We start from the raw sequence: 19,032 nt of genomic DNA, 5'->3' as shown, positions 1-19,032 counted from the left end.
AAACCAAATGCTTTACCTTGCAACCCAGTCTGGGATGTCATCATGTTCTAAAGGTGGAGTGAATGCCAGCAGCTGAGTAATTAGTTCACTGTCAGAACTGGTGGACAGTCCTACGCCATGGCGCATTAGCTATTAAATAAAACACAAACATATAGCAAACATATGAAATTATATATGATTTGCAAATGTTAGTTCTGTTGGTGTATATCATACTAAGAATTTATTGTTTCGACTATGAAAACATGACAACTTATCTTCACTATGCACTTTATTGTGTGTGTTTTGGATACTGCCATAAACTGGATTATAGAACTAATTTAAGTCTTCCCAGAGTGCCAAAACTAGATTGCCTAAAACACTGCTTTGTTCCTATCCAGTGATTAGTTTTCATTGATAGTGTAAATTCATGCACCATCCCCCATATGAAATTAACATTATCAAAGTTGATGAGTGCTATGACTCTGGGCCAGTCACTTCTCTCTCAGCCTAACCTACTTCACAGGGTTGTTGTGAGGAGAAACTTAAGTATGTACTACACTGCTCTGGGCTCCTTGGAGGAAGAGCGGGATATAAAATGTAAAACAACAGCAACAACAACAACAACGTTATTTGTTTTGTTCTTTAAGGCAACAATAATGTAGGAGGAGGGGCACATCAATCTTTTCAATGATACCAGTCACAAGGAGGCACAAGATTTTTGTATGGAAACACACACTCAGGAAGTGGACAAAGCAGAATACAATGTGGGATAGCACTGCATAACATCCCTTCCTCACACCACATTCAAAAGCAGATTGTAGAAAAAGCCTGTTGGTTTTAATGCATCGTTACATGATCTATGCATTTTTTTAACCCCGAATATAAGCCCTGCTTATGTGCCACTTCCAAATGTACAGTCTCCTACTTCTTGATGCAGAAGATGTTGCCTGATGCTTAGAAAATATTGTAGAAAGCTAGATCGATTCCTACCTTTCTCCTCAGACGTGCAGCATTTGTCAGCTCTCCATTGTGGGCAACAGCGATCTTCCCATGTAGAGTTTCCACAACAAATGGTTGACAGTTATCCAGGACAGAGACTCCTGAAGTTGAGTACCTTGTGTGGCCAATTCCAAGATTTGAAACATACAACTTCTTCAGACTGTCTTCACTGAACACATGATTAACCAGACCCATCCCCTTTGAAACAGAAAGGAAAAAGAGTATTTGCACCATTTCCAATAGTGTTCAGTATATTTTATGAACTAATAGTGACTGTCCGGCATGCGTAGGAAAAAGGTAAGGTCCTGGCAACCCCCCCCACATTTTTATGGGTCAAGTGAGACTGTAGAGTCTCACCTGCTATGATTTGTTTTATTCAACATGCCTTTTTCAGCAGTCTTGGGATCTTTCCAGACTCTGGTTCTATTGTTCAATAAACATCTCTTCAATAGCTGGGCAACAACTTAAATTCCTCACCACTTAGAACATCTCTTTGGAAAAATCATATTCTGCACCATTATTTTGTTGCTGGAAAAATGCAGTCTCTCTCATATTCTGTTTGCAAGTGCTGTATAAAATGTGGTTGCATAAGTGTCATGGGCACCTACTGGCTAATACCTGTGCCATGACAAGTAGTAAGACATTCCTTCCCTGATGCCTACTCACAAAACCTCATGGATATTTTCAAAAACCACTCTGGAAGGCAGAGAGCTTCTTTTCATTCCAGTCCAGTGCTCAGGGGGTGGGGGGAAGTACTTAAAAAAGAGAAACTACCACCACCCCTTCAACCACCCCACCATAATTTTGTGGTCTTTTCTTTCTCCCCACTTTCTCTCCAGTACTAGTTTGTGTCTCCTCCTGCTTAACACAAATCCAAACCCTATGAACAGAAATTCTCTCAACAGCACAGTCACTGTATATGGTAGAGCGACTATCTCTTGAGTGGGGATTAGAGCCAGGGTGGTGTAGTGGTTAGAGTGATGGACTAGGACCGGGGAGACCTGAGTTCAAATCCCCATTCAGCCATGATACTAGCTGGGTGACTCTGGGCCAGTCACTTCTCTCTCAGCCTAACCTACTTCACAGGGTTGTTGTGGGGAGAAACCTAAGTATGTACTTAGTACTCTGGGCTCCTTGGAGGAACAGAGGGATATAAAATGTAAAATAAAATAAATTGTACTATAAGTGGGGATTGTACTATAAGGCCTACATCTTTGGGTTTATAAGGCCTTAAATCAGGTGTTTCAAACTCAAGCTGCATGATCAAACTGCCTGCCCAGCCAAGGGCCACACCCATATTTTCCCCCACAGAAAACTGACAGTTCTACCTGAATGTGAAACCAAACCATCCATTTCACCTCAATTAGACACTAAAATTTGAAGGAAAAATAAACCCTTCCCTATATCTCTGGCAAATTATCAAGATCCTGCCAACCCAAATATCTTTCTTTGCCCTAAGAAGGACATCAGCCTCTAAGCTCAGAGTATGGTTCAATAATATGTACAGTGTGTGAATGGGGTAACACTGGATACACTGGGGACCCCCTAATGGTATAATACCCCAGACCATATATTTTAAACAATGCATTCCATCTAGGGGTAGTTGTTTTTTCAAAATTGGAATATAATGTAAATTCTTGGCTGAAGAATATAGTGCCAGTAAAATCTCAGTTCATGCTACCTACATTTCTTCAGTTCACTGCAGATTTTTCCATCTTGAGATTTGTTTCCGGTACCACCTATCATGAAGCAAACTCATTCAAGCAGATCTATCTTAGTATGGCAGCAGTTTTCCAAAAAAGCATGTTGCTGTCTCAAAATCTTCTTGTCAGTAGCTTTCAAATAACACTCAGTAAAGGAGTTCCTAGGAAGGGCAAGCTAATGACGTTAGCATGCTGCCCTCTCTCTTTAAAAGAGTATCTAACTCATTCTTTATTTATTATAGTTAGTTAGATCAATTTGTATCTGTTCTTTCTAACCCTAAACGCTGAATAAGTAGGGCCTGAAACTCAGTTAATCAATTTCTCTTATCCCACAATCTCTATATAGAGGGGGAGCACACACTCATGAATATTTCTAATATAGGTAAGCACAACTTCCTGCTTCTGCAAAAAAAATTGTAATGTTAGAAAAGGTTCCATCACATGACCAATTCAACACACAGCTGTCAGAGCATTATTCAGGCAGAATATTACCTGAATAGCTTCACATTAAGCTGAACCCTTCAGAGGAAGGTAACTCCATCCATCTATTATGAAGGCAACTCCATATATTAAGCCTGTTTAAGTTAAATGACTAAATGAAGTTACTTCCTAGAGCCTCTGCATTTTCTAAACAGCTTTAGATGTTAATCTGGTTTAAAAAATGCATTAGAGATCTCAAAATTAAGTTTTCCCTTTTTCTGAACATTCTCCAGAACTTCTGAAAAGAAGAAACATTCAGGTGTTTTCCTCACAGGTATATAATGATATATTTAATAGAATGGGTTATTTTGATGGCATTACACTGTCCCACATTTTAATTAGGGAAGATTATATAATGCACGGGAAGAAACAGAAGTACCCTAGAGGCCTAATTAATCAATTTCTTTTATCCCACAATCCATATAGAGGGGGAGCACACACTCATGAGCATTTCTAATATAGGTAAGCACAATTTCCTGCTTCTGCATAAAGAAGGATCTGGTATCCTTCTTCAATAGTCATTCTTGAACATTCCACCAAACCCCTCTGCTTACAGCATTCAGTGAATAGGCAAGGAGTTTTCAAATTCTCTTGTAAGGCAGCAGCTGTTTCACCAGTGCATATGGGATGGCCTTGATAAACTAATATAAGTAGGAAGCCGCTTACTATTATACTGAGATTTGCTCCTATCTCCTACTGGGCACCTTGAAAGTAGTGGCTCTCTCCTAAATTCAGTGGGGGGGGGGGAGGGGAGGGGAGCCAGGGATAGCAAGTGCCCCATCCCTGAAAAGTGGCTTCCCCTCACCATCCCCATTTCTGTTTCCGAAATCTAATATGCAAGGCTCTCCTTAGAGAGCCCCGTCAGGGTATTGAGCCTGGGGGGAAATCAGCTAATGCAGGGCCTCCTTCCACTTAATTTTGATGGGGGGTAGAAGACCATGGCCTGGGTCAGTCAGGCTGTTGCTCTGCCCTAAGGACAGCCCTACTAATATGTGGAACACAGCTCACTCACCCATAAATGCACTTTGCCCCTTTTGTGCCTCTCGCAATTATTTTTCTGGTAGTGCGACTGATGGGGAGAGCAACTGTCCCTACTCATTCCAGCATAGCATCCCTCCCAGTGTCTGTGACTGGGAGGGATCTGTTTCTCCTTTGTGTTTTTCCCTTTTAGCTGGTCTGCCCCTTTGGAATAGAGAACCATTTTTCTCCATTCTTTTTCTCATGCCTTTTGCTATGTAAATCACTGTGTGTCTGTGATTGGGAGGGATGTGTTTCTCTTTTGTGTTTCTCCCTTTTAGCTGGTCTGCACCTTTGGAACAGAGAACCATTTTTTTCATTCTTTTTCTCATGTCTTTTGCTATGTAAATCACTCTATGAATTTTTTTTTTAATTGAAAAGTGGTATATAAATATTCTTAATATACTCCTAAGTATGTCAGATGTGAGTAAAGGAGAAATAATGCACACATTATGCAGATGTGCAGGGTACTGGGGTGAGACTAAGCTACAGAAACATTTCTAATATTAAAGATAATTTAGTACTTGGTTGGGGAGATGAGAGGAAGGAAAGGATATTATGATGCAGTGGCAATATTTTTGACCTTGGGCATATCACTCAGTCTCAGTCTGAACTATCTTTCAAGCCACATAACTTTCCACAAGGTACACCGAAATAGGTCAGTTGAAAAACTGGAAACACTATTTCACAGAGCACAGAATCATAATGGGTACAGATAACTTGCGCTTATTTTTTCACAGTAATATATACCTAGGTGCAGTGACTCCATTCATGTCCAATCCTGGCAAAAAAAACCCAAAACCCCACAAAAAAACCCGGGGGGGGAAACAACCCTCACCCCACACACCCTGGTAGAAAAGCTCTCAAGACCAAAGCAAGTGTATGTGTGTTTGTTTTTTAAATGGATACATGAGATAAGAGCTATTATGGATATTAGAAACTTAGGATCAAAATCCTGCTCAGCTGTGCAGGTCAGTGAGTGGCCATAAGTCACTTTCGCTTAGGACCAAATATAAATGACAGCAGCAGTTCCTGGTGTTTAAACATGGACTGACTAAATGTTTTCCTTTCAGCACGGCATTACTCATTTCTCGTGAGTGCAGGAAAAATGCATAGGTTTATTCAAAAGTATTACAACTTGGGAATAATTTCTAGTAGGAGCAGAAATTTATTTATTTTAGTCTATTTATTTTTGAGCCAAAAATGGCTCAGGGCAGTTTACATCAAAATAAAAACAATTAAAAACAATTAACCATTAAAATAAAAACTATTTAAAAAGCATCCAACTAATTAAGTGTTAAAACATTTAAACAGTTAACAAACCTGGAGAACCAGGCTGAACATTTATAGCAATTAAAAGAGTTTGGAACAATTTAAAAACCCTTGAAGGCCAGGCCAAACAGAAAGGTTTTAAGGGCTCTCCTGAAGGCCAGTAATGAACTCAGATTGCGGATTTCTATTGGTAGTGCATTCCACAGGCCTGGAGTAGCTACAGAGAAGGCCCACCTCTGAGTCGTCACGAGACAAACAGGTGGTAACTGGAGACGGACCTCCTCAGATTACCTTAACATGTGGTGGGGATCATGCAGAAGATGGTGCTCTCTGAAGTAACTTGGACCTAAGCCATACAGGGCTTCAACGGTAATAACCAACACTTTGTATTTTGCCCAGAAACATGTCAGCAGCCAGTGCAACTGTTTTAAAATAGGCATAATATGGTCTCTCAGGGTTGCCCCAGAGACTAATCTGGCTGCCACATTTTGAACTAACCTGTTTCCAAAATACATACAAAGGCAGCCCCATGAAAAGCACATTGCAATAGTCAGGCCTGGAGATTAACAGCTGGTGCACCATTGCTTTGAGGTCATTCTCTTCAAGGAATGGATGCAGCTGTTGAATCAGCTAAAGCTGACAGAAAGCACTCCTGGCCATGGCCTCCACCTGAGATACAAGGGTGAGGCCTGGGTCCAGGAGTACTCTGAAGCTGCGCACCCGCTCTTTCCGGGGGAGTGTAACCCCATCCAGCACAGGAAGCTCGAATTCATCCCTCAAATTTTGAGTTCCTCCAATGAGCACCTCCATCTTGCTTGACTTCAGCTTCAATTTGTTATCCCTCATCCAGCCCATTACTGCCTGTAGGCAGGCATTTAGAGAATGAGTGCCATTACCCGATGATGAAGATGAAAAGGAGAAGTCGATTTGAGTGTCATCAGCATACTGATAACACCCAGCACCAAACCTCCTGATGACCTCACCCAACAGTTTCATGTAGATATTAAAAAGCACTGGTGACAGAATGGAACCCTGAGGGACTCCATATAACAGTTCCTGTTTTGAGGAGCAGCTGTCACCAAGCTCCACCATCTGGAATCTACCTGAGAGATAGGGTAGAAAGAAATGGCATACTACAGGATAATTGTGTAGCAATCTGACATAGATGGCCTACAGTAATATTCTTTGGACTCTTGGTGTATATGGGTGCCTTGTTCATTTTCCTATTTCCCCACAATTAGTTTATTTATCCATTTATTTTTGTACACTTATCTATTTAATTTATATAAATTTCTTAAACATTACAATATCACTTTACCTTTCTATGGTAGAAAATGAATATGAGTCCTCTAGGAACTCTTTCCAACGGAGAGCTCAAAGAACAGATCAAACTCTTAACCACATTTTATTTTTATCACATGAACAAACTTTCAATTTTACCTTGTGCATTTTGAATGAATGGGCTGATTCGCCATCACTTGTCACAATTCCAGCACTCTCTTGGCCCCTGAGAGAAAAGAAAAGGCAGATTAAGGTACCCAAAATTATTCAGATAAGGTTAAACTTAACAAGCTGGATGTGACAGGAAAATGGTGGGTTTAAAACAAACAAACCCACACATTAAAGTATTTGTTCTTTATTGCATTTCATATAGTGAACTCACCTAAATTTGAAGACAGCTTTTTTAAAAAGGAAGAGTTAAAATGAAATCAAATTTATTATTACGGTCCATGACCAAAAAACAAACAAGGAATAAAAACAATACAGTACAATAAAAATATATATCAAAATGATAAATTACATAAAACTGAGTTACAAGGATGGTAAGGTCATACACAGCTAAGCTTATCTCGTCTCATTTTACATGCTGCAGCACAGAATCTTGCAATCCTCTCCGTAACCTCCGTGTGGCAATCCATTAAAAAATAAGAAAAATAATAATAATCAGAATAACCTGGTTTGTCTTTTAAAAGAGGTTCTATCCATATAGGGTAAATAGTCCTATAAAAGGCACGGTGTAAAAGGACATGTGCTACCGATTTAACAACTCCAGCGCCACAAGGGCATAACCGATTCCTTAAGGGAATTCCCTTAAACCTTCCTTCTAACACCGCAGAAGGTAACGCGTTAAAGCGTGCCTGTGATAAAGCTCTTCTATGACTTAAAGTGGTCAGGCGTATCAAATATCCTGCTGGCTGGGGACAGTTTGAAAAACTGCCTAAGGTGTTCTTTGCAGTAATCAAACTTAGTTCTCTTTGTTTCGCCATATCTAGCACGCTTTGCTTGACTATCTATTTAGCAACATCAGGTGTTAAAGATGACAGATATTGCCATGAGAACCCACACTTACCAAAGATGACCTGTGAGTTCTTTCTCCAGGATGACTGGAATTCATCTTCCAACACTAATGGGACAAGGCCCAGGGGGTGGGCATGGAGTTTAAGCCAAAAGTTAATCAGATATAACCACGCCTGGGCTTCAACTCTAATCACTCCAGATTCAAGGTGTAAGGAAGCATTGGAAACACATTTAGGAAGATGAAATATAGCCCGTAGGAAGCCCGCCTGAACAGCTTCCAATATAGAAAAGTTACCTGTAGGGAAAATCTGAATCCCGTATAACATTTGGGCTAATTTTTTGGCCTGGAGCACCTTGAGGGCAGCTGGAATATAATATCCACCTTTTGTATAGAACATTTTTTTAACTTGGGCACTTGCTGCCACATACTCATAATGCGGTTTCCACAACCCTCTAGAGTGAAAAACAATGCCTAAATATTTATAAGTTTTAACCTGTTGAACCCTGATGCCATTTATTACCTATTTATGATTTCGGTCTCTTACCAAATACCATGAGTTTAGACTTCTGGGTATTAATGATAAGAGATTCATTCTCACAAAATTGTGTGAGTATTCTCAAAGCTCTTCGCATGCCAACGAGTGTTGTAGATAATATAACCGTATCATTGGCATAGAGCAGTATAGAAGTAGGTCTACCTGCTAGCTTTGGTTGATGAACATCTGGTCTATCCAGGAGGGGAATTAAAAAATTAATATAGAAGTTGAAAAGAAAGGGGGCTAAAATACAACCTTGTTTAACCCCCCTCTGTGTGGAAACTGAATCAGATAAATGGCCAATAGTATCGCACTTAACTCTCACAAAAGTATCTTCATATAGCATGTGAATGAGTGAGAGTAGACAAAAGTCTATTGAAGTTTTGGCCAGTTTACTCCATAAACAAGATCTATGAATTGAGTCAAAGGCAGCTTGGAAGTCGATAAATGCCGCATATAAGGAGGCATTGTTACTGGTATATTTTTCTGTGAGGTGACACAAAACCAAGGCCTGGTCCAGTGTGGAAAGACCAGGTCGAAAGCCGGCCTGTTCCTCTCTAAGAACATTATTCTGCTCCGCCCACTCAATAAGCTTTTGACATAGATGTCTTGCATACATTTTACTTATTATACTTAACAAACTTATTGGATGATAATTCGCAGGATTGGAGCTCTGACCACTTTTGAATATTGGAAAAACGGCCGTATTCTATTCTTCCGGGATTTGCACAGCCTGATCTATATATGTAAAAAGACTGGCTAAGACCGGTGCCCACCAATCAGTCTCTGCCTTTAATAACTCCCCTGGTATCAAATCCAAACTGGGTGCTTTACCCAGTTTTAATTGAGTTATCACACTAGTCGTTTCTTGAACCGTAACTGGCGGTCAGAGGGGAAGGATATCCAGATGGTATAACTGGGGGGAGGCCTGCTGCAGCAAGAGTCTTCCTGTGCATTGGACTGATCAACCTTCTCAGTGTGTACCTTTCCATTTAAAGGCCCCAAAATGAGGGATAGAGGTAGATGATCACTATCCATACACCCTTCTGTTCTAAACTGGAATAGAAGTTTTACTACAAAAATATAATCCAGTACACTCACCCAGGAACCAGACCAGCATGTGAATTCGCCCACGGCATCACCAAGCATTGTACCATTTAACCCAAACATATCTAGATCATTCATTGTTTGGGCCAAAAACCAACCTGCTAGATTGCAGCCTGGGTCTTTAGATTGTCTAGGATGCAGAGGAGATGGGCAGTCCCTTTCCGGAGAGAAACTATGATAACTAGAATAAAGGTGAATATCACTAAGCCCCATTCTGGCATTAAAATCACCTCCCACTATATAGTGGGCACTTGAAAATTGGACCCACAAAGTGAGAAGGTACTGTTTAAAGCCCTCCCATCTCTCTCTAAGCCTAGCTTGGGCATTCTGAGGTGGGATGTACACATTTGTAATTACAAAGGAATGTCCTTCCATTTTGAGAGCTACTGAGTTAGCAAAACGCAAATAATTTGCATTTTGCTAACTCAGAGTTAAAAATTATTTGAGACTATGCTTCAAAACATCTACACATTTTTGATCCACTGTAGCTTTTATTTAAACAGGTTTTCCAGATTTTTGAATACCCAAACTTGTTTGCAAAAAACCAAAGTGAGGCGAGTGTATGTCATTAGCAATTCATTCATTCATTTGATTTCTATACCGCCCTTCCAAAAAAATGGCTCAGGGCAGTTTACATAGAGACATAATAAATAAATAAGATGGATCTCTGTCCCCAAAGGGCTCACAATCTAAAAAGAAACATAAGATAGACAGCAGCAACAGTCACTGGAGGTACTGTGCTGGGGGTGGATAGGGCCAGTTACTCTCCCCCGCTAAATAAAGAGAATCACCACGGTAAAAGGTGCCTCTTTGCCAAGTTAGCAGGGGTAGCAATGACCTCTCTTTCAATTCAACTCTCCAAAACTATCATCTCTCCTACCTTGTAGCTCAATTACACATTCACCAAGACCAGTTTAAGTTCTTTCATTGAGTTCAGCTAGCACTGGAATGAGGCTTTGTTTGGACAATATTGAACACTTGAACATAGGAAGCTGCCATATACTGAGTCAGACCATTGGTCTATCTAGTCCAGTATTGTCTTCACAGACTGGCAGCGGCTTCTCCAAGGTTGCAGGCAGGAATCTCAGCCCTATCTTGGAGAAGCCAGGGAGGGAACTTGAAACCTTCTGCTCTTCCCAGAGCAGCTTCATCCCCTGAGAGGAATATCTTGCAGTGCTCACACATCAAGTCTCCCATTCATATGCAACCAGGGCAGACCCTGCTTAGCTATGGGGACAAGTCATGTTTGCTACCACAAGACCAGCTTTCCTCTCCTCCAGTCTGGGATTGTATCTAGATGAGAGTGGGAAATGGCCTGAGGCTCTTGCACTCCTCCTCACTGCAGGAAGAACTGAAGAATGAAACCAGGAGAGTCCATATTCAAGATCTCCCTGACTGCAAGATAACACCTGTTGGCTAGATAATTTATAAAGTAAGTTCAGTAAGATTTTGTATATGGGGTTCTTCTGATTGTTCACTCTTCTCATAAAAACATAGCAGCAGCCTTGCTGGATCAGGCCAAATAAAAGGGCTATCCAATGCACCATTTTGTTTCTCACAGATGTCCCTGGGAAGCCCAGAAGCAGAAGTTTAAAGTATGCACCTTCTCCTGCTGTTCCTTACTGCAACTGGTATTCCAAGGCATCCTGCCTCTCTACAATTTATTGTTGCTGGGGATGATGGGAGCTGAACTTCAGCAACATCTGGAGGCTCTCAGTTTCGGAACTACTGGTATAGCCCATCAAGACCAGTAGTCATTAATAGATTTATTCTCCATTAATTTGTATAATCCCCTTTTAAAGCCATCCAGGCGATTGGTCATCACCACATCCTATGGCAGATAATTCCACAGACTAATTATGAACTGTGTGAAAAAGTACTTTTGTCTGTCCTAAATGTCCATTTAATAGGATGACCCATGCTTCTAGAGTAGCAAGAGAGGAAAGCAAAACATCTCCCTATCCATAAGAACAGCAAGGACGGATTAGGCATAAGGCCTAGGAACACAGGAAGCCGCCATATACTGAGTCAGACCATTGGTCTACCTAGCTCAGTATTGTCTTCACAGACTGGTAGCGACTTCTCCAAGGTTGCAGGCAGGAATCTCTCTCAGCCCTATCCTGAAGAAGCCAGAGAGGGGACTTGAAACCTGCTCTTCTCAGAGCAGCTCCACCCCCTGTGGGGAACATCTTACAGTGCTCACACTTCTAGTCTCCCATTCATATGCAACCAGGATGAACCCTGCTTAGCTAAGGGGACAAGTCATGCTTGCTACCACAAGATCAGATCACCTATCTAGTCCAGCATCCTGTTTCACACAGTGGCCAACCAGATGCCTCTGGGGAGCCCACAGGCAAGAAGTATGTGCATGCCCTCTCTCCTGCTGTTGCTCCCCTGCAATTGGTATTGAGAGGCTTCATGCCTCTGAGGCTGGAGGTAGCCCACAGCCACCAGACTAGTAACCATTGATAGACTTGTCCTCCATGAATTTGTCCAAGCTCTTTTTAAAGCTGTCCAAGCTGGTGGCCATCACCACATCCCATGGCAAAGAACTCCATAGATTAATTATGTGCTGTGTGAAAAAGTACTTCCTCTTGTCAGTCCTAAATTTCCTGACCTTCAGTTTCATGAGGTCACCCATGAAACTAGTGTTCTAGTGTTGTGAGCGAGGGAGAAAAAATTCTCTCTGTCCACCCTCTTCACTCCATGCATAATTTTATACACCTCTCTTGTCTCCCCTTAGTCGTCTCTTTTCGAAGGTAAAGAGCACCAGATGCTGTAGCCTGGCCTCATACGGAAGGTACTCCAGGCCCCTGATCATTTTGGTTGCCCTCTTCTGCACCTTTTCACAGTTGCCGCACACTGAGCTGACACTTTCAGTGAGCTGTCCACCATGACCCCAAGATTTCTCTCCTGGTCAGTCACCCATGGCTCAGATCCCATCAGTGTATATGTGAAGTTGGTTTTTTTGCCCCAATGTGCATTACTTTACACTTGCTTACATTGCACCACATTTGCCATTTTGTCGCCCACTCCCCCAGTTTGGAGTGATCTTTTTGCTGCTCCTCACAATTTGTGGTGGCGTTCACTACCCTAAATATTTATTTTATATATTTTATACCGCCCAAAACTTATGTAAATAGCTTAATGTCATCTGCAAATTTGGCCACTTCGCTTCTTATCCCAACTTCTAGATCATTTATGAGCAAGTTAAAGAGCACTGGTCTCAGTACCGATCCTGGGGGACCCCACTTCCTACTTCGCTCTATTGTGAAAACTGTCCATTTATTCCTACGCTGTTTCCTGTCCTTCAATCAGTTATCAGTCCACACATGAACCTGAGCCCTTATCCCATGATTGCTAAGTTTATTCAAGAGCCTTTGCTGGGGAACTTTATCAAAAGCTTTTTGAAAGTCAAAGTAAACTATATTCAACCGGATCCACCTTTATGCACATGCCTGTTGACACTTTGAAAGAACTCCAAAAGGTTAGTGAGGCAAGACTTGTCCTTGCAGGAACCGTGCTGGCTCTCCTTAAGCAAGGCCTTTTCTTCTATATGTTTAACAATTTTGTCCTTAAGTAGGCTTTCCATCAATTTACCCGGCACCAAAGTTAAGCTGACCTGCCAGTAATTTCCCAGATCCCCCCTGGATCCCTTTTTGAAAATTGGAGGGACTTACAGATTTTTGCTAGGAGATCGGGAATTGCACATTTGCATTCCTTCAGAACTCTAGGGTAGATGCCATTTGGCCCAGGCAATTTGTTATTTTTTCATTTTTTCAAGACAGTTTAGCACATCTTCCCTTGTTACCTCAAATTGGTCCAGTTCTTCAGCCGCTAAACCTGAAAAGCTCCATTCCAGAGAGGGTCTGTAGTCTGTATCCTCCGCCATGAAGACAGATGCAAAGAACTCATTCAGCTTCTCTGCAATCTCCTTATCCTCTTTAATAATCCCTCTCACACCCTCATCTAAGGGGCCAGCCGCCTCCCTGGCAGGTTTTCTACTTCTGATATGTATATGTATATGTATATGTATATGTATATGTATATGTATATGTATATGTATATGTGTGTGTGTGTGTGTATATATATATATATATATATATATATATAGAGAGAGAGAGAGAGAGAGAGAGAGAGAGAGAGAGAGAGAGAGAGAGAGATTATTTGGTCATTGACCAGCATCTAACAGGCCCTATTCACACCCAGCACAGTACTCCAGTGACTGTTGCTGGTGTCTATCGTGTTTCTTTTAGATTGTGAGCTCTTTGGGGACAGGGATCCATCTTATGATGGGCTCTGCACCATCCAGAGCCCCTGGTGGTGCAGTGGTAAAACTGCCACCCTGTAACCAGAAGGTTACAAGTTCAATCCTGACCAGGGGCTCAAGGTTGACTCATCCTTCTGAGGTCGGTAAAATGAGTACCCAGAATGTTGGGGGCAATATGTAAAATTTTGTAAATCATTGTAAACCGCTTCGAGAGCTCCGGCTATAAAAGCGGTATATAAATGTAAGTGCTATTGCTATTGCTATTATGTATTTATTATTTCTCTGTGTAAACCACCTTGAGCCATTTATGGAAGGGCGGCATAGAAATCAAATAAATAAATAAATAAATAAATAAATAAAATAATGATAAAATATATCAGAAGTTCGCTGGTCAATGGTAATGGTAATGGTAATGGTTGGTCGGTTGGTCTCTCTCTCTCTCTCTCTCTCTATCTCAGAAGTAGAAAACCTGCCAGGGAGGTGTCTGGCTGGGGACAGGGGTGGCTGTGCCTACCCACACTGCACCTGGTGGCTGAGCATGCAACTGTACCAAGGGCAGGCTGTGGCCAGCCTATAGCCTTCTCACAGCCTGCCTGATGTCCTCTCATGTGTCACCTGAGGGCCAAGTACAGCCAGCCAATGGGTGTCTGCTGCCTCCACAGTAGGCCAGCAGGTGGGGAGCAGGAGCAGCACTAATTCCCACCTCCACTTTGTGTCTTTAGCATTCCTCCCACTCTGACTGTTTCCTGCTGCCACCATGCTTCCCCCCACCCTGCCCATGGAAGAGTTCCTTCCTGCCGTGTGCTTCTTTGTGCTATGCTTCTCCCCCCACCCCCCTTTGCTGGGGCTAGTTCCTTCCTCCTTCCATGGAATCTGGCCACATAAATGGCCACCACACATGCGCAAGGCAATGTGCATGCCGGCACCGCAAGGGGCAGCTGGGAGATGCCCCATCTGCGTGCAAGCATAGTGCCAGGATGGTGGCAGGCCAAGGAGCAGGTACTGACCTGCTCTCATCTGCTTTAAAGGGGCTGTGAAAGCCTTCAAATTTAAAGAGAAGTGCCGGCAATTTGGACAGCCAAATCATGTTTTGACATATCCCTAGAATCCATACTTTACTTAAACTGGTAAGTTTGCACTTAAAATAGATTAAGTTAAATATGCTTAGAACTACAGACTCGAGAATCCTGAACCATTCGCAAAGTTCTATGGAAATGAAAGGCACTTTCTTGCTAGCAAGTGTGTATAAAATACAAGTGCAAATCTATTGCAATTCAGTCTGAACAAACTAAAGCACACATTTAGAGCGTTATAAAAACAGGGTTTGCTTTGAAATTACATTGCATAAGAGGAGTTAAAGAATGTGTTTTTGTACACTTGTGCTTAATTTCCGTCTAGCAGAAGGCAGCTTATTCTGCATGCCAACTATTTAACATACTTTGTAATCATTTGTGCCTGAGCTGCTTTATTTTGCTGCCTCTAATACAGAACCTGCTTATTTGGCAGTTTCTCAAGTTACTCCCCTCAGGCAGCTTGAGCCAGTAAAACTAGATCCTTTCATCTCTGTGGAGCTTACTGACAACCAGCCGTCTGGTTTCCTAGGAAACAGAATCTTGGCTAGAAATAGTGAATCATTTCCAGGTCACTTTCAACATGGAGAGTGGAGCAGGAAGGCACTGGACTGAAGAGGAGGTTAAAGCCTTGTTAAGCGTCTGGTCAGAAAAAAACATCAGAAAGCAACTACAAGGAACACTAAGGAATAAAGGAATATTTATTTACATTGCTAAAAGGCTACAGGAGTTGGGGATCTGCAGAGACTGGAAACAATGTCGTGCAAAGTATAAAAACCTGAAATATGAATATAGAACAGTTAAATATGCCCACAACTCAGGAGATGCTACAAAGACCATGAAGTTCTTTCATGAATTGGATGCCATATTACAACATGAACCTGTCACACAATTAACAGAGGAAGAAAACGGCAGGTGTTCAACAAATGACATCATAAATGCCACCAGAGAGAACAATGAAGGTAAAAAAGCTCTATTTCCTTATTATCTTTACCTAAAAGACCTAGAAGCTGCTAAGACCCAAACCTATATAATGCACCACAGATGGCACAGTAGGTAGAACAAACTGACTTAATGCATTCCCTCCTTAGCTGTGTGAATGTGCTGGTAAGGGGGAGGGGAGAGGAAGGGTGCTTATGCTCACCAGCGTCTCTATAAATACATAAACCTGATGAAGTTAGACTAGCTACAGGGAGCTATATTCATGAGGCCCTATTTCTGCATGAGGGGTGGGGGAACCAGCGGGGGCCTCCAAACTTAGATTGCTTTTGATTAGCTATTTATCTGTAGCAGTTCATATCACATTTTTCCAGCCGACCAGCTCAGAAAGAAAACAACTGTGTAATGAGTAAATATATTGTAATGTGCTTTCAGTCATTCTTAACGATAAATTTACAGTCAACTGGAATGAAAACAAAAGGACTAGGCATGAATGTCACACATTAGCAATGACCAAAAAATGCTTATTCCTTCTTAGTTTGAAAATAAAATATTTCAGATTTATTAAGTACTAAGAGTCTAAAAAAATGGGCACAATGTGGTTCTAAGTCATTTGCTTGTAAAGTATCAAAGCAGCACATAAGGCAGCTTAATGTTCTGAAAGCTGTCATCTTTTTAGGGAGTACTATATGATGACATGTGGTAAAATTTTGCTTGCCCCTCACAAATCAGAAAATAAAATTTAGGAAAGCCAAATTCTAAACAATAAGCTACAAGTACATGCAAATATATATTATTATTTTGCAAGTATGCAAACATTACTCTGTAATAATGGAATCAGCCTTTTTTTAAAAATTGCTGGGAGAAAATTTAAAATCACTATCTTGTGTTTTTTGTTTGTGTGTGTGTTTAAAGTACCCATAATCAAATGTCTGGCGGCAACAAGGGACAGAAATACTCTGCAATGTGAATTTATCTGAAATTGCAAGGTCATTAGCTAGACTTTTAAAAACACATTCTAAATAATATTTTGTGGGAAGGGGATGTGTTCTACATGATTTGCTTCACTCATAATGCAAAAATAAAAAAAAGAAAGAAAAGAAAAGAAAGAAGAAGAAGAAGCATCCCTTTAAAATGCAGAAAAAGAAGCTAAGAGGTAGCCATGCCTTCCATAGATCAATCACCTGGTTTTATTGTTGTTCCAGCTTGAAATGAAGTAACATTTTCCAGTTCTGCTTTAATAATATTTTATTCCAAATTCCAACTAGTACACAAAACATTGTTTCTGATATTAATGTGGAACACACAGACTTTGCTTCTTCCTCTATGACTGTGCACCATAGAGTATAATGAGTGTTTTTCCACACAGAAAGTTTACTGTGAGGCTTTACTGCAAGTTTGACCAAAAAACCAATACAAAAAGTAGACAACCCTCCCCACCCCCCCACCCCGGATATAAATTGGGTTACACTCTAATGGTCTTTAGGGTCACTTTATATCAGGGCTGCTCAACTTCGCCACCCGTTTCTGGACTACAACTATCACAATTCCCAGCCACAGCAGTCAATAACCAGGGATTATGGGAATTGTAGGCCAACATCTGCAGGAGGGTCGAAGTCGAGCAGTCCTGCTTCCAAGATACTCTATATTGTGAATATACTGCAACAGAAAGTGGGGAATTTCTCTACAAAGAACACATAGTCAATACACACAGTGGCTGCCTGGTCCATGGATTCATGGCAGAACCATCCCAACCACCCCCCACGACACACACACCAGAAACACTTATATACTGTGTACTGTATATGTTTTCTCCAATGAGAAGACTGAAGGGTATTTCATACTTTACAGGTTCTTCCATAGAAATCAGTCATAATTTAAGGAAACAAAAAGGTTACACTTCTATTAACTAGGGCTGGTTTATGCTGTCAAATACCTTCATGTGCCTGTGTGCACAGGTACGTGACTGCATAAAGATGTGTATGAACTAGAATATACACGTGAAACATTGGCAGCCACTACCATGTTTGCAGCTAAAGCTTTTTCTGTAGAAGGTCACATCTTAGCATTACTTTAAATTTCTGTAGCTGACAGTGCAGCATTAGGTGGGCAGAGCAGGAGCTGCATCCTCACAGAAAAGCTGCTTTGGAACTCATCTAGTGTGTTGCGGAACAGTAGAGCCCACACGGTGTAGGAGGGGAGAAGTTTTCACTGCTTTCTCCTTCCTCCAAAAGTACTTTCTGGCTTCTAGGAATATGTCCCTGAGGGTCACACAAGGGAGGGGAGAGCAGTGAAAATAACTCTGCTCACTCCCCGAGCAGGCATGCTCTGTTGCTCAACAAGCTCTGAAGAAGCTTTTCCGTGAAGGCACAGCTCCTATTCTGCCTACCTAACGCTGTGCTAGATTGTCAGCCTGTATATTTTGTCAATGCTAACTAAAACTGCCACATTGCTACCAGATCTGCTCTGATGCACAATAGTTACCATGCTTCATGACTATGTTTTGGCTTATGTGAGGAAAATTGACTCAAACTGGGTACAAATGTGCATACAGCCATGTTGTTTTATAGAGTTGCCAGAAAGACAGTGTCAATGTAAGGGTACCCACAATGGAGCAACAGAATCAAATCAAGATTTTTTTAAAAGTTACACTTATTAAAGAACAGAAATGTACAAGAAAAAAGCAGTAGTTAGCTATATTCCTGGAGGACCATGACAGAGATCCTGACTTCAGGATGCTGGTCCTTAAGAATAGTACTGAATTCCGACAGATACAAACTTGAGAGGATCCTAGCACAGAGGGGCAGGGGGAGAAAAAAAGGAACAGAGTCACAATCCTACACTTAACCTATGCTGGTCTCTGGTGCTGGAGAGTGAGGATAACAAAGTTGCCAACTTCCTTCTTTGGAATGGAAGGAGGCAAAGGAAAGGAGGGAGTCAAATCATCGAGATTTTTGGAGCAAAGAGAAGGCAGTGTGTCTTAGGCTACCAGTTGCCAGAGTAAGCGAACTTGGAGTACGCTGAAATATCCAGGAAGTTAGGGAAGCAGTTGTGAATCACCCTGAGCAAAATAAAAGGGTTTCTCTCAAAAATGCACATGGGATGAGAAGGGATATCTCTGAATCTACATAATACAGAGCAAGGGAGTTTCTCTGGAGCAAAACACACAGTGCAAAAAGCAGGATTCCTTTATAGTAAAAATTTGGTTTGGGGGGATAGTGGAGTATGAGCCCATCCCGGCAAATGTTAATGCTAACATTCGTACCCTAATATTGACACGGTCTTTCTGACAGCCTTATAAAACAACATGGCTGTATGCACATTTGTGCCCAATTTGAGTTAATTTCCCCCACTTAAACCAA

At 41.4% G+C, this 19,032-nt stretch overlaps 2 protein-coding genes across 5 annotated transcripts in view; one reads left to right on the top strand and one right to left on the bottom strand.

The window, feature by feature from the left end:
- The window catches only part of PPAT (phosphoribosyl pyrophosphate amidotransferase), a 78,451-nt gene that overhangs the window by 18,651 nt on the left and 40,768 nt on the right, over positions 1–19,032 (bottom strand). For both annotated transcript variants that reach the window (XM_053257326.1, XM_053257327.1), the window contains exons 2-4: positions 6,891–6,957; positions 970–1,176; positions 17–129 (exon numbers count right to left, since the gene is read on the bottom strand). In XM_053257326.1, coding sequence (XP_053113301.1) covers positions 17–129; positions 970–1,176; positions 6,891–6,957 — 387 coding nt within the window. The remainder of the gene's footprint in view (positions 1–16; positions 130–969; positions 1,177–6,890; positions 6,958–19,032) is intronic.
- PAICS (phosphoribosylaminoimidazole carboxylase and phosphoribosylaminoimidazolesuccinocarboxamide synthase) overlaps positions 15,300–19,032 on the top strand; it is a 57,322-nt gene continuing 53,589 nt past the window's right edge. For all 3 annotated transcript variants that reach the window (XM_053257317.1, XM_053257316.1, XM_053257315.1), the window contains exon 1: positions 15,300–15,693. In XM_053257317.1, the coding sequence (XP_053113292.1) occupies positions 15,315–15,693 (379 nt within the window). In that variant the 5' untranslated portion in view covers positions 15,300–15,314. The remainder of the gene's footprint in view (positions 15,694–19,032) is intronic.

The sequence above is a fragment of the Hemicordylus capensis genome, chromosome 5 (genome assembly GCF_027244095.1).
Source record: "Hemicordylus capensis ecotype Gifberg chromosome 5, rHemCap1.1.pri, whole genome shotgun sequence".
Taxonomy (NCBI): domain Eukaryota; kingdom Metazoa; phylum Chordata; class Lepidosauria; order Squamata; family Cordylidae; genus Hemicordylus; species Hemicordylus capensis.
Note: the sequence above shows the minus strand (reverse complement) of the source record. Positions and strands in the feature narration are given on the sequence as shown.